Consider the following 25,499-nt stretch of genomic DNA (forward strand, 5'->3'; position numbering starts at 1 on the left):
CAACTTGCTGTTTCAGTCTTCAAACAATTATTTTAAAATGCAAGCACACACACACACATGCACGCACACATGCACGCATGCGCGCACACACACGCACGCACGCACGCGCACACACACACACACACACACACACACACACACACACACACACATACACACACGTAGTGCTTAAAATCTGCGTAATTAGCTAGTCTACCATTTGCACTCAAAATGTTCAAAATGATTGTCCAGATGTCAACGTCTTTTCCAATATAAATGAAACTGTATCCAAACAAATACAAAATAAAAATATCACAACACAGGAACTACCACTAGAACCATCACACAATAACACACAAACAACAACCACATCCATGTAAAAAAAAAAAGGAAAAAGAAAGAGAGGAGTGGGGATTCCCACTTTGTATCAATACCTCAAGGCTGGGGTGAAATGAACAAACAACTTCAAAATGTGCAAGTTAATAATAACAATAATTATTATTATCATTATTATTGTCATTATCATTATTATTATCATTGATAATAATAATTGATAATAATAAATCATAATAACAAAAAGTGGGATGAAAAATATAAAAACATATCATTAACAAACTCAACAACAGTGCACAAAAAAACACACACAAAAACACAGCATCAGTTAAAAGAAACAACAACAAATGAATGAACGAACACAAAAAAACCCAAAAAAACAACAACACCATAACTACCGCACACTGTGAACACCTCACAGTCAGCATGAACCAACAACACCACCACCACCACCACCAGCCACCAACACAAAAGCAGCATCACTCACAGCAGGCTTGGAGGTGGAGGCAGCAGAGGCAGGTCTGGCCACAGGCTTGGGTTCGTTCTTCTTGGGGGCAGGGGCAGCGGCAGCGCCCCCTCCCCCCCCTCCCCTGGGCTCCCCCTTGGCGTTGAGCAGCACCGCTTTCTGGCAGTACTCCTGGATCTGCAGGAACACAACAGACATCCCTCACTCGGTTTCTGTTTCTCACGGGAGGCATCGCCGCCTTTGGACAAGTCTATGTACGCTGCACCACTTCTGCTGGACATGTGTCTGACCCAACGCGCTAATCAGGCCTCAAGTGCATGCACATATATATTTCTGTACCTATCAGTGAATTTTTGTCTGACTGACACAGGAAACGAATGATGAGCACCCAATGGCTGCTGTCAATCGACTCTACCCAGGTAAGCAGCCTGTTGTGTGAACGACTCCATGTTTCTTAACCGCTTAGAGCTTGCTCTCCAACTGAGAATAGGTGCTATATTATTCATATCATCATCATTTCTTCTACAGAGGACAACACTTTTGTTGCCATGGGTTCTTTTTCAGTGCGCCGAGTGCGTGCTGCACACGGGGCCTCGGTTTACTGTCTCATCCGAATGAACAGACGCTCAGTTTGAGTTTCCAGTCAAACCTGGGAGAAAGGTCAAGAGCAGGATTCGAACCCAGATCCTCATGGGGCACCGTACTGGCAGGTAAGCGTCTTAACTCACTCGGGACAACAAGTTTTCTCCCTTGCTTTTCCCCACAGACGGCACATTTGTAAGGGTTTGGAAAAAAATTACAAAAAATACAAAACACAGAGTAAGAAAATGAAACTTTCAGAACTGGTTTATTACATGTTGAGCTATTACATATAATAAAAAAATCAAATTTCTCATCTTATTTTTACAGTATTGCCATATGTAGAAAATAATGCCAATTTTTCACCCCGAATCACCATACCCATGCTCGCTTTCTGCATTAAATTTACTTTTCTTCTTCGTCATCATCCACCTTTTCAATGTCCGACCCTTCAGTTTGTAGCATTTCAAGTACTTAGCAACACTAAAACGTTGCCGTCGCTGCCTTGCTCACTCCACAACAATTTGAGAAGAGCCCGCTTTGCTAACAGGCTGGCACGCGAGCAGATGACCGGTCAGTGACTTTGTCAGCGTGTGTGCGAGACGGGCCACACATGGCAGGCTGGCCAATCATACCATTCGATTGTGGAGTGACCCAGAATAGCACACTCTGCTTGGCTAATCACAAAATCACGTGTACAGTGCGTGATGGATTTTTATTTCTTGAAAATGCTATTCCATTCCGTCGTCTGAAACCGAATACATTTTATGTAGGAATGCTCACGCATTCCTTTGTCCGGAGAGAGTTAACCATTCTCCCACCTTGCTCCCACCTCAGCAGTTTGCTGTTACTTATCAAAGATGGTTAGGCCACTCGCCACAACATGGATAACGCCATAACCTGGTTTACGCTTGCAAAGTTCACGTTCCTGACCAACACTATTATTTTTTTTATTTCTTAAAACAAACACCACACAAGCAAATTTTGCACTTCCAACACAAGCTCAGTTTGATTTTCCACTCATACTTGGGACTAAGGGCAAGACCATGATTCTTCTTCTTCTTCTTCTTCTGCGTTCGTGGGCTGCAACTCCCATGTTCACTCGTATGCACACGAGTGGGTTTTTACGTGTATGACTGTTTTTACCCCACCATGTAGGCAGCCATACTCCGTTTTCGGGGGTGAGACCCTGATTCAAACACAGACCTTCACAGACGCTGTATCAGCAGATAAGCATCCTTAACCATTCTGCCACCTTCCTCCGGAAAAAGAGGGCGCTAGTCAGGGGGGGTTACCTACTTCCGGGAGGTTATCGGCTGTAGCTACTTTCGTTTTCTCCGCATAGGCGGATAGTAGTTTGCACAGGACAGGACCATGTCAGACCCCTGCCGGAGTCTGCACTAGTGGGTCACGGTTAAGTATGTGTAATTAAAAATGTAATTTTGCTGCATGTTTCGTAAGCTGGCCAGCTGCTTTGAACGCTGTACACAGACTGAGAACCAAACACAAGACACTCACTCGCTCAATACCTGTCCAAGCCTGGTTCTTTTCAATCAATCAATCGCTATGTCTGCAAGGTAGCTGTATTTGCATTTCTTTTTATCACAACAGATTTCTCTGTGTGAAATTCAGGCTGCTCTCCCCAGGGAGAGCACGTGGCTACACTACAGCGCCACCCTTTTTTGGGGGGGTATTTTTTCCTGCGTGCAGTTTTATTTGTTTTTCCTATCGAAGTGGATTTTTCTACAGAATTTTGCCAGGAACAACCTTTTTGTTGCCGTGGGTTCTTTTACGTGCGCTAAGTGCATGCTGCACGCGGGACCTCAGTTTATCATCTCATCCAAATGACTAGGTCCAAAGGAAGGTCCCCACTGATATGACCAAAAATATATTCCAGACTTTTCCCAAACCTTTTACATACCAGACTGAAGACTTTCAATACCAAACACAAAGCGAAACTGAATATATAAAAAAAAACTGTCTGTTCCACTGCTGACAACAGAAATTGGCAGATATCACACTATCGATGTTCATTCTTCATCACTTAATGTTTGTATAAATGCTAGAATTTCATTAAGGTATGTGTTGTAATATTTGGTCGATGTCAATGACTATATACTTTCGTTTCGCTGGTGTCCAGTTTTCACGGTTTCGTCACTTCCTGTCAATGGTGGACATTTTATTTAGCCGGTTAAAGGCTAAGACTGAGTTCCAAAGTATGACAGTATGTTTGCTTGTGGATGTTTTTTTGTTTTTTTAATGCATTAAGCTGTTTGCTGAACAGCACTGGTCAAGGGTTGCTTTAGAATTCCAAGACTTTTCCGGACCCTAAAGGGCAAAACATGTTTGTCCAAGAATTTCCCGGCCCTGGAAAACAGTTCTCTCATCTTTCAAAGACTTTTCCGGACGTTCATGACCCTGTATGGAACAAGCGTGTGAAATACAGAGCAAAGAAATTTGCTTCAGGCTTGTCGTAAGTGGGGGGGAAAAAACAGAGGTTAAAACCTATTTGAAGATTTTTGTTGTTGTTGTTGTCAAATCAGGTCATTCCGCCAGGAAAATGTTTGCAAACACACACACACACACACACACACACACACACACACACACAAAACCCACCAAACACTGACATGGATTACAGGAAATTTAACACACATATTTGACCAACCCCAAAAACTAGCAGATCACACACAAAAAAAACAAGCTTTTCCTGGGTTTTTTTCTAATTCTATAATAATGATATGAGTATTTATATAGTGCTATCCTCGGTTGGGGACCAGGCTCTAAGCACTATACAAACAGAGGAGTCATTTGCACAACAGGCTGCCTTCCTGGCTACAGCCGACTGATGGCTGCCATTTGGGTGCTCATCATTCGTTTCCTCATTCAATCAGGTTTCAGACACACACACACACACACACACACACACACACACTCATGCAGACACGTAACATTTTACATGTATGACCGCTTTGTCCATTTGCCCCGCCATCCATCCAGGCAGTCATCCCACTGTAACACAGGAAGAAAGGAGGCGCACAGCCACAAAAGCACCACTCACCTTCTGCATCTTGATGGGGTCGACGTCAGCCAGGAAGGGCATGATGTGTTTCTCCGACACCACCTTCATGGCCACACCCACTGCCTCGTAGGACGCCTCTCGCACCCCAGGGTCTGTGTCGCTGATTGTCTGCACACACACACACACACACCAACACCCCCACCATGTTACACCAATGACGGAGCAGAAACAGTGGTTAATAATAATAATAATCGGGTGATCAATTAAAAGCGTATTGCTCGAATGTGTAGAGTCTTCATGCCTTGAAACTAAAACCTAGCTGGGGTGCCAAACTCTTGTGAGAGTTTTGAGGGAGTCGGTTAACAAAACTTACCCAGTTGGTGAACAAAACTTGCCCAAATGGAGTATGTGAACAAAACTTGCCCAAATGGAGGAGGTGCACAAAACTTGTGCCCAAATGGAGTGTTGTGAACAAAACTTGCCCAAATGGAGTATGTGCACAAAACTTGCCCTAATGGAGTATTGTGAACGAAGTATTGTGAACAAAACTTGCCCTAATGGAGTATTGGGAACAAAACTTGCCCAAATGGTGTAGGTGAACAAATCTTGCCCAAATGGAGGAGGTGAACAAAACTTGCCCAAATGGAGTAGGTGAACAAAACTTGCCCAAATGGGGTAAGTGCACAAAACTTGCCCAAATGGAGTAGGTGAACAAATCTTGCCCAAATGGAGTAGGTGAACAAATCTTGCCCTAATGCAGTAGGTGAACAAAACGTGCCCACTCTGGACATGACTTGGCCATCCAGCATTTGTACTGCATTGTGTTACACTGGAATCTGTACTGCATTGTGTTAAACTGGCATCTGTACTGCATCGTGTTACATTTTGTTACAATACATTTCTCTGTGAAGTTTAGGCTGCTCCACACTTAGTTTTGTTGGGTTTTTTGTTTTTGTTTTTTTGTTTTTGGGGGTTTTTTTATGCAGTAGGTGAACAAAACTTGCCCACTCTGGACATGACTTGGCCATCCTGCATTTGTACTGTATTGTGTTACACTGGTATTTGTATTGTATTGTGTTACACACTGTATTGTGTTACACTGGTATTTGTATTGTATTGTGTTACACACTGTATTGTGTTACACTGGTATTTGTACTGTATTGTGTTACACTGGCATTTGTACTGTATTGTGTTACACTGGTATTTGTACTGTTTGTGTTACACTGGTATTTGTACTGTATTGTGTTACACTGGCATTTGTACTGTATTGTGTTACACACTGTATTGTGTTACACTGGTATTTGTACTGTATTGTGTTACACTGGTATTTGTACTGTATTGTGTTACACTGGCATTTGTACTGTATTGTGTTACACTGGCATCTGTACTGTATTGTGTTACACTGGCATTTGTACTGTATTGTGTTACACTGGTATTTGTACTGTATTGTGTTGCCCGTCTGCAAGTGTTTTTGTTTTACTATCAAAATGGATCTTTCGACATTTCACCCGGGGCAACCCTTTTATTATCCTGGGTTATTATACGAGCGTAAAGTGCATGCTGCACAACAGCACCTTGCTTTATCGTTTCACCCAAACGACCAGCACCCAGACCACAAAATCAAGGTCTAGTGGTGGGGGGTGTGGGGGGGTGCAATACCTGGTATGGACTGGAACTGAACTGTATGACTCTCGAACTAGCAGGCAAGACTGCACTGGCTCTTAGTGCTGCAGCCTTGTAATCTGGGTGGCCTTTGGAGACCATACAAATGCCGACTGTCCTAAAGCCCTCTTGGCTGATAGTGTGGGGGGATAGTAACGTGGGCATGACACTCTCCACCATAACTAAATTCTGGTCCCGATAATCAAGACAGCAGTTGTCTCCCATGTTGTTCTCATGGTCATGGTCAGACATGACTGACAATCATACCTCATATATCAAACACGACTGACAATCATACATCATTAATCAAAACACGATTGACAACCATATATCAGTATCAAACATACCTGATATTCATGATATGAATACTTGCATGTGATGATATGGATACTTATATAGCACCTATCCTCAGTCGGAGACCAAGCTCTAAGCACTTTACAAACACAGGGTCCTTTGCGCAACATGCTGCCTACCTGGGTAGAGCCGAATGACAACTGCCACTGGGCGCTCATCATTCGGTTTCTGTGTCATTCAATTATATTTCATGCACGCATACATACAGACTCAGACAGACATGTAACATTTTATGTGTATGACATTTTTGTTTATTTAATCCGCAATGCAGGCAGCCACACTCCATTTTCAGGGGTGTGCATGCTGCGTATGTTCTCGTTTCCATAACCCACCAAATGCTGATATGGATTACAGGATCTTTAACATGCATATTTGATCTGCTTGCGTATACACAAAGGGGGCTCAGGCACAAGCGGATCTGCACGTACCGAGATTCAAACCCGGGACCCTAAGATTGAGAGTCCAAGGCTTTAACCACTCGGCTATTGCGCCCATCACCGACAATCATTCATTATCATCAAACATGACTGCCAGTCAAACATCACAATCATGGAACGTTCCAGAGGCACGTGCCCACCTTGAGGAAGGCAGTGCAGAAGGCCTTGAGCATCTTCTTGGGCAGGGTGGCCTGCGTGCAGCGCGTGAAGCATCTCCCCAGGAAGAGGGCCGTCTCCGCCTTGATGTTGGGGTTCTTGTTGTCCAGGGCCCCAACCAGGTCCTCCAGCAACGCCTCCAGGGACACCTGCCACGGCACACCATCACTTAACTCACGCATTACTGCCAGTTTTGACCCTCCCTCACCTTCAGTGCACACAAAACTCTGCTGCCCCGACTCATCTTCAAAAAGAAAAAATCGGAGCACATCACTCCTCTTTTGCATCATCTCCACTGGCTCCCTGTCTTACACAGAATAAAGTACAAGATCAGCACTTTTTGTTATAAATGTATTCACAAATCTGCCCCTTCCTATCTCTGTGGCGGCCAACACCACTACACCCCGTCTCGCTCTCTTCGATCAGCTTCGGATCCACTGTTTGTGCACCCAGATTCAAACACCCCACTGTAAGCCGCCGTTCCTTCTCTGTCTCTGGACCTTTCACTTGGAATGCACTTCCTCTTTCACTTCGTCAGGTCTCCGCACTCAGCTCTTTCAAGTCTGGCCTTAAAACCTACCTCTTTCCACGACAGCCTCCCTCCCCTGCCTTTTCTTTGTCTTCAGTTTCTCAAGCTTAGAGTTATGCATGCGTGTAAAGGACATGTTTTTTTTCTCTGTAATCCGCATAAGGTTCAGCTTAGAATGGAAACTGTACCGAGCAAGAATAATCTAAATTAGAATAGTGTGTTGGTACAAGAATACTGGGGTTTTTTCTCTGTAATCCGCATAAGGTTCAGCTTAGAATGCAAACTGTACTGAGCAAGAATAATCTAAATTAGAATAGTGTGTTGGTACAAGAATACTGGGGGTTTTTCTCTGTAATCCGCATAAGGTTCAGCTTAGAATGCAAACTGTACCGAGCAAGAACAATCTAAATTAGAATAGTGTGTTGGTACAAGAATACTGGGGGTTTTCTCTGTAATCCGCATAAGGTTCAGCTTAGAATGCAAACTGTACCGAGCAAGAACAATCTAAATTAGAATAGTGTGTTGGTACAAGAATACTGGGGGTTTTCTCTGTAATCCGCATAAGGTTCAGCTTAGAATGCAAACTGTACCGAGCAAGAACAATCTAAATTAGAATAGTGTGTTGGTACAAGAATACTGGGGGTTTTCTCTGTAATCCGCATAAGGTTCAGCTTAGAATGCAAACTGTACCGAGCAAGAACAATCTAAATTAGAATAGTGTGTTGGTACAAGAATACTGGGGGTTTTCTCTGTAATCCGCATAAGGTTCAGCTTAGAATGCAAACTGTACCGAGCAAGAACAATCTAAATTAGAATAGTGTGTTGGTACAAGAATACTGGGGGGTTTCTCTGTAATCCGCATAAGGTTCAGCTTAGAATGCAAACTGTACCGAGCAAGAACAATCTAAATTAGAATAGTGTGTTGGTACAAGAATACTGGGGGTTTTCTCTGTAATCCGCATAAGGTTCAGCTTAGAATGCAAACTGTACCGAGCAAGAACAATCTAAATTAGAATAGTGTGTTGGTATGAGAATATTGGTACCAGGTCCACAGGGGAAGTAATCATGGTACAAGTTTTTTTTTGTTTTTTTTTTTGCTGCCCCATCATTTGCACCGTTTCAGTGGCATTACTCCCACGCCGCTCATTTAGATTCCCCCATACACAGCCACACCCGGATTTGTCCGTTGTAGTTCCAGCGTCAGCAGTCCACAGGGAACCATCGATGTTAGGTCGCCTGGAGGCCACACACCAGAGGAGACCCTGCACTGCTGCTGAGTCACTTCGGTGGTGTTCAGTGGTGCCTGTTCTGTTTTAACATACTTAGGACACCACCTACTAAGCCCCCTACTAACGACAATAATGGCTTAGTCGCGGAGCCAGACTGAGTGAGCGTCCCTCCCAGAGTGGAGACCGTCATTTCTTTTACCTTCATTATGTCTATGTTTCTTCTCTTTCCCAAAGCAAAACAAAAATAAAAACTAAAAACATACTGATATAAACAGACTGACATTTGAAATTTTGTACAGATTCACCCCCAAAATCAAACTGATTTTTACCTGAACACTGTTTTCGTATACAGGTGCGACTCGACATATCTTTTATCTGGAAAACATTTCATTGCAACATCACTGCATTTGTGTAACATTCACCAGCCAACAAACGTAATCAAACGAATAACGATTCACCAAATGCTTGAACACAATATAAAGCTGTAAGCTTGCTGTCGCTCTGCTGTCTGTGTCTCCACATGCATCATTCCTACACAAAGATCCATTTCAACCAAACGAATAAAAGACAGTAATCAAAAAAAAAAGACAGTGTCAAACTTTGCAGCGAACATCTCTCCCAAATGATTTTCATACTAAAACAATAAAATAAAATAAAATAAAAAGAAGCAGTGATCTGTGTGAGGATTGAACCACTCACCCCTGTCGAATACACAGCGTCACTGGCTTCCCTGAGTGCCGTCACCACGTTCTGTTTCTTCTCCTTGAACTTCTCCACAATCACCGTGATGCACTGTTCAACACAGCAACACACCCATCCCTTTACTGGGGGAAGGAGACTTGATAAAAGCATGTTCACCATCTCCAGGCATAAAACAATCATCACTTTACTGGGGAGGAGGAGACTTGATAAAAGCAGGTTCACCATCTCCAGGCATAAAACAATCATCACTTTACTTGGGGGAAGGAGACTTGATAAAAGCATGTTCACCATCTCCAGGCATAAAACAATCATCACTTTACTGGGGGAAGGAGACTTGATAAAAGCATGTTCACCATCTCCAGGCATAAAACAATCATCACTTTACTGGGGGAAGGAGACTTGATAAAAGCATGTTCACCATCTCCAGGCATAAAACAATCTTCACTTTACTGGGGGAAGGAGACTTGATAAAAGCATGGTCACCATCTCCAGACATATAACAATCATCACTACTGGGGGAAGGAGACTTGATAAAAGCATGTTCACCATCTCCAGGCATAAAACAATCATCACTTTACTGGGGGAAGGAGACTTGATAAAAGCATGTTCACCATCTCCAGACATAAAACAATCATCATTTTACTGGGGGGAAGGAGACTTGATAAAAGCAGGTTCACCATCTCCAGGCATAAAACAATCATCACTTTACTGGGGGGAAGGAGACTTGATAAAAGCAGGTTCACCATCTCGTGCCTGAACCCCCTTCGTATGTATATGCAAGCAAAAGATCAAATACGCACGTTAAAGATCCTGTACTCCATGTCAGCATTTGGTAGGTTATGGAAGCAAGTATATACCCAGCATGCACACCCCCAAAAGCAGAGTATGGCTGCCTACATGGCGGGGTAAAAACGGTCATACACGTAAAAGCCCACTCATGTATATACGAGTGAACGTGGGAGTTGCAGCCCACGAACAAAGAAGAAGAAGTTGGTGTTAGATGTCTTGTGGTCACTTTCTTCCTTTTTGATATTTGCATGTGCGTGTTCTATTTGTAAACGCCTTGGGCTTATTTTCAAGATTAGGTGTAAATGCTCGTAATAATAATAAGGGAGGAACATGAGGCTGTGCAGGGAGAGGAACACAAGGATGGGGAGGGAAAGGGGGACAGAGTGTGGGCGGTGCAGGTGACACTGCCGGCACACTATTAACACTAGAAAAGTGAAGAAAGAAGAGCAGCATACGTTTGTGGCGTAAGTGGCGAAGTTTTTGCGCAGCCCCTTGGCCAGCCCCGTCAGACAGTTGGCAGCCAGCGCCACCAGCATCACGTTGCTGTCTTTCCCGATCACCTGAAACACACACACAGTGACGTCACCACAAGCTGAGGGAGAAAGAGAGTGAGAGAGACAGAGAAGGTGAGAGAAAGATGAGAAAGAGAGAGAGATATCGCATCTACCTGGCTTTTCTCTTTCCTGTTAGTGTGTGTGAAACCATCAAGTCAGTGTTTTCATGTCCCATGGCCCTTGAAACCACTGAAGCACGTCAATCGGAAAACAAGTTACAAGAAAAAAGAAAAAAAGAAACCAGATGACAAGAAAAAGGAAAACAGCAGCAGCGCACTGTTCAGTGAGGAGTAGCACTGCTGACCTTGAGGAGGGAGCTGACCAGGGTGCCGAAGGAGCCGTTCTCTATCTTGGGGCTCTCCACCAGCTTCTGCAGGGCCTCCAGGGCCTCTCTCCGCTCCTGCCACTTCTTCGCTTCCTGTCAACAGAGACACCAACGCCTGTCAGAACAATCAGGAAATCTGGAAGGAACTTCTTCTTCTTCTTCTGCGTTCATTCGTATGCACACGAGTGGGCTTTTACGTGTATGACCGTTTTTACCCCGCCATGTAGGCAGCCATACTCCGTTTTTGGGGATGTGCATGCTGGGTATGTTCTTGTTTCCATAACCCACCGAACGCTGACATGGATTACAGGATCTTTAACGTGCGTATTTGATCTTCTGCTTGCATATACACACGAAGAGGGTTCAGGCACTAGCAGGTCTGCATATATGTTGACCTGGGAGATCGGAAAAATCTCCACCCTTTACCCACCAGGCGCCGTCACCGTGATTCGAACCCGGGACCCTCAGATTGACAGTCCAATGCTTTAACCACTCGGCTATTGCACCCGTCATGGAAGGAACATTTGGTAGGAACATTCCAGACTCCAAGTCACATAACAGGGTTCCCAGGTGGTGGGCATGAAGCCAAAAAAGGACCTTTAAAGGACTTTATAAGGACCTCAAATCAGTTTAAAAGGACCTTTGCCGACATGACTTTACAGTACACCCCAATCTATTTGACATGCAGAACAGCAGACACTTACCTCTCATAAACGGAAGAACAGCTAATCCCATTTGACTGTCGTATTTAGTCTTTGCAATTCACGTCACTGTAGGCTAGGCCTAAGCAAAGCAGCAGCAGCAGGCGTGACTCACAGCCACTGTACCACGCTTCGCGTCTGCCACCGAGCAGAAAGCGCACTACTGTTAGGGCCTAGAGCTATAGGCTGTATCCTCCTACAGTAAGTACTGAGTTTCAGACGATCGCGTCGGCATCTTTCAACGCGCTTTGCAACTTGCGGTTTTGGTGTCGAAGGTGTTTCAGTTTCGTTCTCAAGTCTCTTTCTCTTCATAAAACAGGACTTAACAGTACCTTTCAAAAATTAAAAGGACCTCCTGATGAGTTAAAAGGACCAACTTGCTGAATCAAAGCACTTAAAAGGCCTTTTGACCAAAATCCAATTCCTAAGGACTTAAAAGGACTTGAAAGGACCCTACGAACCTTGCATAATAATAATAATAATAATGGTATTTATGTAGCGCTGAATCTTGTGCAGAGACAAATCAAAGCGCTTCCGTACCAGTCATTCACACGCATGCATAACTCTAAAACTGTAGAAACTAAAGACAAGGAAGGGCAGGCAAGGGAGGCTATTTTGGGAAGAGGTGGGTTTTAAGGCCAGACTTGAAAGGGCTGAGTGTGGAGACTTGATGAAGCGAAAGAGGAAGTTCATTCCAATCGCAAGGTCCAGATACAGAGAAAGAACGGCGGCCAACAGTCGAGTGTTTGAATCTGGGTATGCATAAACAGAGTGGATCCGAAGCCGATCGTAGTGAGCGAGATAATATCACATCAGCAAGCATGCGTTCTAGCTTAATCCACCAGGCACAGACGCTGTTTGACTGAGACGCAATTTCACTCAGCCAAGTTCTCTCTTGTTCGGGCAAACAATTAAGCTGATTGGTCCATTCAATGCCGTTTCAATGCAAACACGCATGCGGTTAGCTGAGCATCATCACGCGAGACCAAGGTTAGTAGTAACCAATACGCCAATACGCACATGGCTGGTCATATGATAATGAGGTACAAAACCTTTCCACCAAATTGTCGTTCTTCTCCTCCTTTTCACTGTACCACCACCATCAACTTGATAATGAATCTGTCGTGGTTGATGCAGGCTGTGCATTTTCATGTTTCCATAATCCACAAATGCTGACCTGGGTTTTTAATAGTTAATATATTTTAAATATTTTTAATATGTCATGCCGCCCCTCCCCCATTTCCCTCTCTTCATTGTTTTTTTGTTTTTTTTAACAAAAATGAAGCTGTAAAAAAAATGCATATAAATGGTCAAATATATGACCAATTCTATTACACACACAGAAGCATAAAACCTACACAAACAAGCATACAAATACAAATACAAGAAGACACACACACAAACGCACACACACACACACATTACCATCCTCATCATCACCAACATAAATGTTCCACAGTAAAGCATACTTTTCACTTCCCATCCCCGGACTCCACAATCCACTTCACTTCTCTCTCCTGCTCCCTTCTCCACCATCCACCCCCACCCACCCCACATCCACACTGAATGGATGTGTATTTTAGGAAATTTTCTATCTAAAATTACGTTTAAATAACATACTTACAGTGACCCAACTAGTGCAGGCTCCGGCAGGGGTCTGACATTCCTGTCCTGTGCAAACTACTATCCGCCTATGCGGAGAAAACGAAAGCAACTACAGCTGATAACCCCCCGGAAGTAGGTAACCTCCCCTTTGTCCCACTAGCTAGCGCCCTCATTTTCCGGCAGCCATCATGACTCCTGTTCCTGTGCTCTTCATATGGCTAAGTTTTTTCGTATTTTCTGCCTGTCTGTCGATTCTCTGGCGTTCTTGTTTTTTGTCAAATTATGTCTCCAACCAGGTCACATAATTATGTAGCTCGATTGGGCAATCGTGCTAAAATTAAAGCGCGATCACAATCGATTCGCTGACACTCTGGGCCATTTTATGTAGTTTCAGTCTTAGATGTGATGTCATTTTTTCTATCTGGTTATTTTTAATGGGCATGTGTGCGTGCGTGTAAGTGTGTAGGCATGTTAGTGTGTCCGAACAGAATTCTATGTTAGAAAATAAGAAATATTTTAATTCTTATGCAATTCTGTTTTTAGTGCAGTTGATATTCAATGTCAGTGTGTGTGTGTCTGTAAGGGAGGGACATTTATATATCTGTGTGTGCGTGTGTGTGCGTGCGTGTGTGTGTGGGTGGGTGTGTGGGTGTGTGTTCTATAAAATGCATTTTGCTTTGATCTAAGCCTTATTTATTTCATAGCTTTTATAATCTTTTGTGTGCTTTTGCATCCATATGAACACATTGGATGGTTTCCATTGTCAGATAGCGGTTGATATGTTTTTTTTAAGGCATGTTTAATAGTCAACTGTGATGTAAGGCGCTTTGAGCAGCACTGGTGCTGGATATCGCGCCATAGAAAAACTATGTATTATTATCATTATTATTATATCTGAGTCTCACCATTCCGTGCAGGTGTTAACAAAAAGAACAATTTTTTATCAAGCACAAGCATACAATCTACTCACAATCTTTTCAAAGAAATCCTTGGGGATCTTGGAGAGGACGTCCACGGCCGTCATCAGCTCGTAAGGGTCAAGGTCCTCACCCCCTTCCTCCTCCCCATCTGTTTTAGTGCACACTGATCAGCATCCTGTTTATACATTGTCAGCATGTTTTCTTCTCCTTACTTCAGATCATATGAAAGGAAAACTCATTCCTCAGATCATATGTGATGAAAACTGAGAACGTCTGATCATTATGAAGTTGAAGAAGAAAGAAAAGAAATGAAAGAGAACCGGAAAGGAGTAAGGAGTAAGTATGCCTAAACAAATTAATAAAAGCGATCATGTCAGCAAACTGTTTGTGGATGGGAACTTCAGCGAATGGTGCATGGTGCTTGGCAGTCTGAGAGTCAGTGACTGTGCTGACGGGCGCAATAGCCGAATGGTTAAAGCGTTGGACTTTCAATCTGAAGGTCCCGGGTTCGAATCACGGTGACAGCGCCTGGTGGGTAAAGGGTGGAGATTTTTACCATCTCCCAGGTCAACATATGTGCAGACCTGCCAGTGCCTGAACCCCCTTCGTGTGTATACGCAAACAGAAGATCAAGTTCACACGTTAAAGATCCTGCAATCCATGTCAGCGTTCGGTGGGTAATGGAAACAAGAACATACCCAGCATGCACACCCCCGAAAGCGGAGTATGGCTGCCTACATGGCGGGAAAAAAAACGGTCTTACACGTAAAAGCCCACTCGCGTATATACGAGTGAACGTGGGAGTTGCAGCCCACGAACGCAGAAGAAGAAGAAGTGACTGTGCTTTCTGACATGGCATTCTGTAATTCTTACTGGTGATGTAAGTTTAGTATACAATTTTGTGATTTTCCCTTGTATTCCTTAAAACTGAAACTTTTAAACATGTACAAGCAAATTAACAGAATAACTGTATTCATAAAACTTTTCAAAAAGAAAAGCCAAAATTCTGTTGATTGAACATCATACATGCTGAAAATTGAGAACTGTACAATTACCAGTCTGAATATAAAAAAAGAAGAAGAAAAGAGAAGAAAAACAAAACAGGAACAAAGTGAGTACACTTAATATAGAACTATCTCAAACCAGCACATCTGAGGAAAAAAAAGGCAAATAAATGGCATCATATACTCCTTTTAGAGGAAGAGAAAGAGAGAGTGAGACAGAGAGACAGAGAGAGAGAGAGGCACAGAGAGAGAGAGAGAGAGAAGAAAAGAAAGGACCAAAGCAGTGGCGTCAGTTACCCTCATCCCCCCCATCTCCCCCGGCAGCGGCGGCAGCCTGTTCCTCAATCTTGGCCTTCAGGTCCTGCTGGGATCGCATGAAGCGGCTCTGAGTCGGCTTGCCCCCAGTGATCTTCTCAAACTCCTCCTCAAACTCTTGCACCTGTAACCATCCGTTGACAGTTGTTGGGGTTTTTTTAACATTTTTTGTTCAGTTTTAACCCCCCGACCCCCAACTACTATCCGCCTATGCGGAGAAAACGAAAGCAACTACAGCTGATAACCCCCCGGAAGTAGGTAACCTCCCCTTTGTCCCGCTGGTTAGCGCCCTCTTTTTCTGGCAGCCATTATGACTCCTGTTCCTGTGCTCTTCATATGGCTAAGTTTTTTTGTATTTTCTGCCTGTCTATCGATTCTCTGGCGTTCTTGTTTTTTGTCAAATTTTGTCTTCAACCAGGTCACATAATTATACGGTTCGATTGGGAGATCGGGCTAAAATTAAGGCGCGATCGCAATCGATTCGCGGACACTCTGGGCCCTCTATTTCTGGCCCTCTCAACAACGCCAACCCGCCGCCTCCTCCACTTCCTTTGCTCCCTCCGGTCGACTCCAGACCTCCACCACCTCCTGCACCTTCTCCGGCGGCTTCTAGGGGTTAGTTACCCAATACTCAGGTCAGTGGTGCCATTGATGCTATTCATTTCAATTCTTAATTAACTCTTTTACCACCATAAGCAACTTTAGTTGACACTGCACCGCCACAGGCGACTTTTGTCGACACTGAGGCATCATGTTGATAAGACCATTTTTCACACTGTAAAAAAAAAAAAGCTCGACAGTTGCAGCCAGTTTCCCACCAATTAAACGATGACTATTCTTATCTCCCTGACCAAGTTTCAAGTGAACAGGTCCACTGTGTTGTTTTGACATGAACCAAAGCGTGTGATGGAGAGCATGAGATTTAAAATATTTGGCCCTGGGGAGTGTTTTTCACACAGAAACTTGGGAGTGAAAGAGTTAACCTTTTAACCTATTTGGTTTCCTTCGATATATCTTTGATCTGTTTCACCTTATAAATATGTTATGAGACGATATACCGAGGTCCCATGTGCAGCATGCACTTGGCGCACGTAAAAGAACCCAAGGCAACAAAAGGGTTGTTCCTGGCAGAATTCTGTAGAAAAATCCACTTCGATAGGAAAAACAAATAAAAACTGCATGCAGGAAAAAATACCAAAAAAAATGGGTGGCGCTGTAGTGTAGCGACGCGCTCTCCCTGGGGAGAGCAGCCCAAATTTCACACAGAGAAATCTGTTGTGATAAAAAGAAATGATGTAAATACAAATACAAATGTACGTATCCACATCTTTCATGCGTCATCAAAAATGGAAGAAAAAAATCTGTAAAAAAAATTATAAAAAAAAAAGATTTTCCAAGACACACAGCTTTTAGCAGCCCACCTGGATGGGTTTGAAGTTGGACATCTGCGGCTTGAGGGCGGCACCGATCCAGCGGTAGAGCTCGATGACCAGCTGCTTGGTCTCCTCACGTACGTTCTTGTCGCGGTCATCCAGCAGCTTGGGCAGCACCTTCAGCAGGGGCTTCACCTGAACCACCTTGGTGCCAAAGTCCCTGAAACACAGGTAACATCACACCTTGGTGCCAAAGTCCCTGAAACACAGGTAACATCACATCTTGGTGCCAAAGTCCCTGAAACACAGGTAACATCACACCTTGGTGCCAAAGTCCCTGAAACACAGGTAACATCACACCTTGGTGCCAAAGTCCCTGAAACACAGGTAACATCACACCTTGGTGCCAAAGTCCCTGAAACACAGGTAACATCACATCTTGCTGCCAAAGTCCCTGAAACACAGGTAACATCATACCTTGGTGCCAAAGTCCCTGAAACACAGGTAACATCACATCTTGGTGCCAAAGTCCCTAAAACACAGGTAACATCACATCTTGCTGCCAAAGTCCCTGAAACACAAGTTGTTAACATCACATCTTGCTGCCAAAGTCCCTGAAACACAGGTAACATCATATCTTGCTGCCAAAGTCCCTGAAACACAGGTAACATCACACCTTGGTGCCAAAGTCCCTGAAACACAGGTAACATCACACCTTGGTGCCAAAGTCCCTGAAACACAGGTAACATCACACCTTGGTGCCAAAGTCCCTGAAACACAGGTAACATCACATCTTGCTGCCAAAGTCCCTGAAACACAAGTTGTTAACATCACATCTTGGTGCCAAAGTCCCTGAAACACAGGTAACATCACATCTTGCTGCCAAAGTCCCTGAAACACAGGTAAAAATTTTGTACAGCATCCGTACATGCTCTAATCTATCACAAACACATTAGACAATACACCACATGTTCTTGTATTTAGTTTGTGACAAGGTGATTATTGCATTCTAACCTATACACACACACACACACACACACTTCAGCAGCAGACCAAATAAGCAGCAGTGACTGACCTGAGGGCAACCTTCAAGCACTGAATGCTGCCAATGACCACCTTTGGGTTCTTGTTCTCCAAGCCCCCCATCAAACATTCCTGCACACAGAACACACAGCAATAGTCAATAATCAGTTGATTACTCACCTCACACATGATAAAAAAAACAATGAATGTCATTTGTACTGCACATTTCTCTAAATAAATTTAGACTCAACCCACTGGCAATGACCTATTCAAACGTTGCCATGCCCCAAAATAACTAACCACGCTCAACCATACATACAAATACTGTCACCCATGAGCAAAAAATAGCTCGAATTAACTGTGGAGAAAAACAAAGCACAAAAACACTTCACAGAACAGATGAATTTTCAACTGGGATTTGAACAGAGGGAGTTGTTGGTTGGTGCCTAAGACGTCAGGCAGTGAATTCCAGATAGTGTGAGCACAAAAAAAAGCAGTAACATGAACTTCTACTCTGAGTTGACACAACACTATATTTTATACACATTATTTTTCTACTACACGTGCGCAGTCTGTATACACAAGAAACACTTTTATCTGATCCATCCATCAGAATCACAACAGCGTATTTTCTTCAGGCAAGACATACTCCATCCTTCTGAATTTTAACAAAAATGCCTGAAATCAGGCTTCAGCTATAAACCATACACAGTCACACACACACAAAATCACACACACACACAGTCTCACAAAGCTCTCTCTCTCACTCACACACACACACACACACACACACACACACACACACACACACACACAAAGAGCCGTTCCCACCTGAACCAAATCTGGCTTGTCCAGCTCAATGTACAGCATGACAATCTCCATGCCCTTGTCCTTAGTCTTCTGCTTGGTGGCATTCAGACACTTGGTCACCACTCCTGACACCACCTCGTTGATCGTCCTGCAAGCCACACAATTAAACCGTGAATCTATTTTTGTTCCCCATCGGTACAGCTGCACTGCCTATTGTGAATAGTTTTGTACCCCATCAGTGCAGCTACACTATGGACCAGCCCTACAACAGCTGGGGTTCACAGTTTTGAAGCAATGTTTCATACACAACACACACACACACACACACACACCATCAAAGACACACTCAATACCCTTGAAAACTCTGGCAAACAACACATCTATAGGCAAAAGCCAACAAGCTTATAGTACCGAGTGAGAAGACAACTGATTGAGAAAGTGAAACCAAATGTTCCCACTGTTTTCATCCTAGTTTCAACCTTCCCCAACTGAAGCCAGGTACAGAATCACGTCTGGGCGAACCCTGATACCAAGCAGGTAAAACGATGCATCAAAAGTCCAACGCCTAGCCACAGTTCCTCCTATTATCATCACAGAACTCACCAAACTGTAAACACCAGAAACTAATCTCCGGTACCCTGTTTTTTTGGAGAACTCACCTCACAGCTATCTGGGTGGCTGCGTTCTCCACAAAGGAGACGACGACATCCAGACCCTTCTCCTGTGCCACGGCATTGTTGTCCGTCACAATCTTCTTCATCAGCCCCGCATGCTTGGAGAACTCTGGGCTCTTCTCGTTGTCCGCGGCAGCAAAGATCTTCATCAGCTCCTCGTAGCCAGCGACACGGGCTTTCCAAAGCTGCAGAGCAGAAATATCGGCACGAGAGGGCTGTTACAGGCTCTGTTTGCCTTCTCTTCTACTCTAGTTGTGGCTGACAAGGCCAGTGTACCAGTTTTGTTTGGTGCAAGTTTGTGCTAATGACTTGCTTCAGAACAAATGTCTTCAGCACACAAGACAGAGAGAGGGGAAAGGTACAGATTAAGAGAAAGAGTAATCATATTCATTGAGTTTCAGTTTCAGTTTCCCCAGGTATCACTGCATTCAGATAATTCCATATATACATATATACAGACAGCTGTACATAATTCCATATATACATATATACAGACATATATACAGACACCTGTTAAGCAGATGCCTGACCAGCAGCATAACCCAACACGCTTGGTCAGTCCTGGAGTGCACCTATCACAGGGGGTTTCTTCTGAAGAATTTTGTCAGAGGACAACTCTCGATGCCATGGGATCTTTTTGTGCGAACAGCACACAGGCCTCAGTGTATCGTCTCATCAGAATGACAAGATGCTTAATTTGATTTTTTTCCTAACCTTTTTTTTTTTTTTTTTTTTAAATAGTCCTAAAAAGTGAAATGGCAAAAGGGTAGAGCAATTAAAAAGTATTCTCTTAAAATATGCTGTTGTTTTTACAGACATTTGTCACTTTGTGATGATCCCGAGTGGATACCCCTCTGTTCAATACTTCTCTTGTCTTCAGTTCTTCCTCATCAGGCCTCTTAATGAGATTTCCTCTGTCCACACCTCATCCTCTTCTCTCTCTCTCTCTCTCTCTCTATCCATTTCTCTCTTTCCAACAGGCCCCAACCTCCCCAACCTTTCTCCCATGTCTCCCACACCCACCCCTTGCCTCCCCTAGCCCTTTCCTGACACCCCCACCCCCCCTCATCCTCCCCAAACTCCTCCCATTCCCACACAAATAGCATTTCTTTTACAATTCAAGAGATTAACAGAAGCAAGAAAACATTCTGTCCTACACAGGTATGTGGATACAATATGTATGTACATGTATCATTGTATGTGTTTGTGTGTGTGTGTGTGTGTGTGTGTGTGTGTGTGTGTGTTACTCTGTGTGTGTGTGTGTGTGTGTGTGTGCATGTGCATGTCACTCTGCGTGTGTGTGCGTGTGCGTGTTTGCATGCAGAGCTGTATGTATATCATCAATTTTCACACAGGAAGAAAATACATCCGGTGCCATCACAGACTCATAATACTGTCATAATCATAGTTCTTTCAATGGCAAAACTGTGACGTACCTTGTGTCCACATTTTTCATCCGTTGGAAGTTTCATCCACTCTGAATCATCACCCATGATGACCCTTCACCTGTGGTGACCTTTAAACCTGTCAACATGCATACAATATGATGCATGAAACATGGGAATCATTTTGATTTTACCATCCGTGTATATATAGATAGATAGATAGATAGATAGATATATTATAATTAATATATATATATGTCTGTGTGTGTGTGTGTGTGTGTGTGTGTGTGTGTGTGTGTGATTTTCTTCTATTTTCTAATTATGCAGAAAGCATTTCCAACAGAATGATGCTCTTTCCATAACAAAGATCTACAAGTGCAACACAAGGGGTTTTTTTTTTGGGGGGGGGAGGGTTCCCTAGACTTTAACCATGTAAGATATTTTATCATTTTTGATAATATTTATCAAAAACAAAATTTATGTCTGCTCTCATAAGATATCTAGATACTGCTTTGTGAATGTTGGGCAGACTGCAGTGCCCACAATTAAGTTTATACGACTCCGGTGCGTTTTGTTGTTGTCTTTTTGACTCACTTGTGTAAACAACGTGAGTCTATGTTTTAACCCGGTGTTCGGTTGTCTGTGTGTGTGTGTGTGTCCGTGTGTCTGTGTGTCCGTGGTAAACTTTAACATTGACATTTTCTCTGCAAATACTTTGTCAGTTGACACCAAATTTGGCATAAAAATAGGAAAAATTCAGTTCTTTCCAGTCATCTTGTTTAAAACAATATTGCACCTCTGGGATGGGCACAAAAGAAATAAAAAAAGAAGCCCAATTATATGCAATCTGCATTTACTGTTATATTTATATTTTTTGTATTCTCTAAACTTGGCACTCTGACCTCTTATTCTGACACAACAACAGGAGGAGTTATTATTATCATTTTTTGTTCAAACAGGAACTTCTTTTGCTAAGCATGGAATTTTTATTTATTTTGCAAACGTTTTGGTGCAGATGGTAAAAAAGGGAAATTACTCTGTAATGCTAGGGGACTTAATTTATCACAAGTGAGTCTTGAAGGCCTTGCCTCTCTTGTTATTTTTAGTTGCTGTCTTTATTGCTGTGACAATCAGTGGCGTTACATTACCACATGCTACTGATCCCGAGTAATAATAATTGGCAATAACACTCATGTCTGCTCATTCTGCAACTGTAAGCCTCATCAAGCATTTATGACTAGATGATATGAACATTCTGTTTTATAATATGTAACAAATGGGGAGAAGAAAAGTGGAGTCTGGGTATGGTGGGGGGGAAGGGGTTGGGGATCCAATTACAAGAAAATAAAAACTGAAAAAGTACGATGACAGCTAGGGTATGAAGCTGAAAATAAAGCATAACTGACGTTTCTGAATAGACAGATGACGACATGTATAGTTCATAATTCTGCTCTGGGATGAGTTAATGGTTTTGCAAGTCAGTGCAATGGATTTATTATCACCAGGTGACACTTTTCCATTCTGACCCCTTTACCTATATTGTCATCATTATATGTCAAACGCATTAAAACCATCACCAGTCCTCAATTTTACAATGTAAGAAGTCTTCACACAGCTCACAACCTTCACATGTACACTATACACTGTGGTGGCTGATACGTGTGTCAATCAATGAAAATATTTGAAGGCAGACTGCAGAGAGGTTAAATACCATGTTTTCAGGTGGATTGCAGTGAGGTTATTCTCATACTAGTCACAGTTACCATGTTTTCAGGCAGATTGCAGAGAAGTTATTCTCACAGATACCATGTTTTCAGGCAGACTGCAGAGAGGTTATTCTCACATGTTTTCAGGCAGATTGCAGAGAGGTTATTCCCACAGACTGAGATACCATGTTTTCAGGCAGATTGCAGAGAGGTTATTCCCACAGACTGAGATACCATGTTTTCAGGCAGATTGCAGAGAGGTTATTCCCACAGATACCATGTTTTCAGGCAGATTGCAGAGAGGTTATTCTCACAGATACCATGTTTTCAGGCAGTTTGCAGAAAGGTTATTCTCACAGATACCATATTTTCAGGCAGATTGAGAGGTTATTCTCACATACCTATACCATGTTTTCATTCAGACTGCAGAGAGGTTATTCTCACAGACACCATGTTTTCAGGCAGATTGCAGAGAGGTTATTCTCACATACCTATACTATGTTTTCAGGCAGATTGCAGTGAGGTTATTCCCACAGATACCATGTTTTCAGGCAGACTGCAGAGAGGTTATTCCCACATATACTGTCTTCACTGACTTACATATATATATATCTATACCATGTCTTCAGGCAGACTGCAGAGAGGTTATTCTCACATATATCTATACCATGTCTTCAGGCAGACTGCAGAGAGGTTATTCTCACATATATCTATACCATGTCTTCAGGCAGACTGCAGAGGTTATTCTCACATATATCTATACCATGTCTTCAGGCAGATTGCAGAGGTTATTCTCACATATATCTATACCATGTCTTCAGGCAGACTGCAGAGCGGTTATTCTCACATATATCTATACCATGTCTTCAGGCAGACTGCAGAGAGGTTATTCTCACATATATCTATACCATGTCTTCAGGCAGACTGCAGAGAGGTTATTCTCACATATATCTATACCATGTCTTCAGGCAGACTGCAGAGAGGTTATTCTCACATATATCTATACCATGTCTTCAGGCAGACTGCAGAGAGGTTATTCTCACAATTGAAACACCATGTTTTAAGGCAGACTGCATAGAGATTAATCTCACATCTCTATACCATGTTTTCAGGCAGACTGTGGAGAGCTTATTCTCACAGATACCATGTTTTCAAGCACATTGCACAGAGGTTATTCTCAAAAATACCATGTTTTCAGACAGAATGCACAGACATTATTCTATTTAAAAAAATAATAATAAAAATTAAAAAACATGTTTTCAGAAACACAGTTTCAACAATGAGAGCAGACATCATGACACAGCTTGACCAACTCACTTGGAAAGAGTGAAAGACACAACCCACAAACTAAGTTCACACATAGTCATACACAGTGACAAAGCAGTTATATCATGGATGAAAAACAGTCTGGAACTGTGGAGGGCAGAGAAATTTACCAATATTGTTTAAACAGATGGGTCTTCAGATATTTAAGCAAGGCTGAGGGAGATGAGTGTCAAATATTAAATGGAATAGTATTCCAGATGGCTGGACCCTCACTATGTCAACATTGTGGACAGAAGGATTTTGTTCTGACAGATGGAACATGTGCAGTACCATGGTCATGGAACAACTTTTCAATGCTAATCAATCATATCCAATTCCAAGCATTCTCTACAGAAAACATACAATAAGAAGAAGATGCATCTTGATCTATCACTAGTAATAGTATCAGCTGTGAAGCTAAACCTAGGGAATTCAGGCTCCCACAGTATAACTTTACAACATGATTATCAGCTGATTGCAGTTTGTGCATAGTTTACTTCATCCCTGCACAAGTCTGTTACAAAATGCACACAAAAAAGGTTAAATCTTTAAAGTTGGTCCAAATGTTGAAAATACCCAATACTGCACTGAGATTTTTTTTTTTAAACTGTAATCAGCTAATCGTGTGCACATTTGATTTGTTAATGTTGAGTCCAGGCAGCCTACTAGTAGAACCCATCATGTAGCTGGCAGTCACTCAACAAGTTGTGACTAAGTCACTAAGTGTGATTGAAAAAGATTTTAAGGTTTGATTTACGCTCCCCAAGCCTTTCTTTCCTTTCACTTTCAAGTTTTTACAGCTTGTTTACATTTGTAAGTGTTTGTGTCAATGTCGACAGCTCAGACTGACAGTCACGAACTGAAGCTGAAATTATTCGTATTAAATACTATCTGAGTGTTTTTGTTTACCTTGATTTTGCTGGTTATGCTAGTCTGCGAAGTTCATGAAGTTCTTCAATAGATTTTGTTAACAGTGTGAACGGGTTAAGGATACGATAAACTGACATTTGTCATCCAGGTTTTCGTTCATCTAAACAATTAATAATGAATTAAAGGGTGGAAGATGACAGCAAATAAATTAATCAAGCTTGTCTGCTCACACTTGATTCGGGGATAGCAGACTGAGCCATCACACCACTGTCTGCAAGTCTGCCAAAACTGATTCAAAATAACAGTGACGGTTAACGTTTTATATATGCCAATAAAATCAAAGAAATGTGCAGTGAAGCCATAAATACCTCTTTCTGATGAACAAGACAGTGATCGAATGCAAGACTTCCTTTTACCAATCGAGACCAATATTCGCCGATATGATCATCAGATTTTTTTGAAATCTTTCCAGTTCTAAATTAGGATTGGTCAAGGTGCCTTCCGGTTCCATACAATTGTTGGAATGGAAACACACAAGTCTGCAAACGATAAAGTTCAACCGACTTTGAAAATTATTTTCATTCTGCTATATATGTTATCGAATACATTTTATAAAATAAGAACTACGCGACAGTCAATAGATAAAAAAACTCCAACTGTTTTCTTCATTTTCCGTTATCTTCATGTTTCGG

The 25,499-nt window shown here is 42.6% G+C and overlaps 1 protein-coding gene across 4 annotated transcripts in view; it reads right to left on the reverse strand.

The window, feature by feature from the left end:
- Positions 1-25,313, reverse strand: part of LOC143301419 (cytoskeleton-associated protein 5-like) — an 87,449-nt gene extending 62,136 nt beyond the window's left edge. For all 4 annotated transcript variants that reach the window (XR_013057780.1, XM_076615700.1, XM_076615699.1 and 1 more), the window contains exons 1-14: positions 25,176-25,313; positions 20,978-21,065; positions 19,527-19,726; positions 18,889-19,015; positions 18,110-18,189; positions 17,083-17,254; positions 15,644-15,785; positions 14,393-14,490; positions 11,096-11,209; positions 10,693-10,797; positions 9,446-9,538; positions 6,973-7,137; positions 4,419-4,547; positions 800-955 (exon numbers count right to left, since the gene is read on the reverse strand). Coding sequence is in view for 3 of the 4 variants with exons in the window: in XM_076615700.1 (XP_076471815.1) it covers positions 800-955; positions 4,419-4,547; positions 6,973-7,137; positions 9,446-9,538; positions 10,693-10,797; positions 11,096-11,209; positions 14,393-14,490; positions 15,644-15,785; positions 17,083-17,254; positions 18,110-18,189; positions 18,889-19,015; positions 19,527-19,726; positions 20,978-21,034 (1,638 nt within the window). In the remaining variant the exon portion in view is untranslated. The remainder of the gene's footprint in view (positions 1-799; positions 956-4,418; positions 4,548-6,972; positions 7,138-9,445; positions 9,539-10,692; positions 10,798-11,095; positions 11,210-14,392; positions 14,491-15,643; positions 15,786-17,082; positions 17,255-18,109; positions 18,190-18,888; positions 19,016-19,526; positions 19,727-20,977; positions 21,066-25,175) is intronic.
- Positions 25,314-25,499: the final 186 nt, after the last annotated feature.

Source organism: Babylonia areolata, chromosome 27, assembly GCF_041734735.1.
Source record: "Babylonia areolata isolate BAREFJ2019XMU chromosome 27, ASM4173473v1, whole genome shotgun sequence".
In the NCBI taxonomy this organism is placed as follows: domain Eukaryota; kingdom Metazoa; phylum Mollusca; class Gastropoda; order Neogastropoda; family Buccinidae; genus Babylonia; species Babylonia areolata.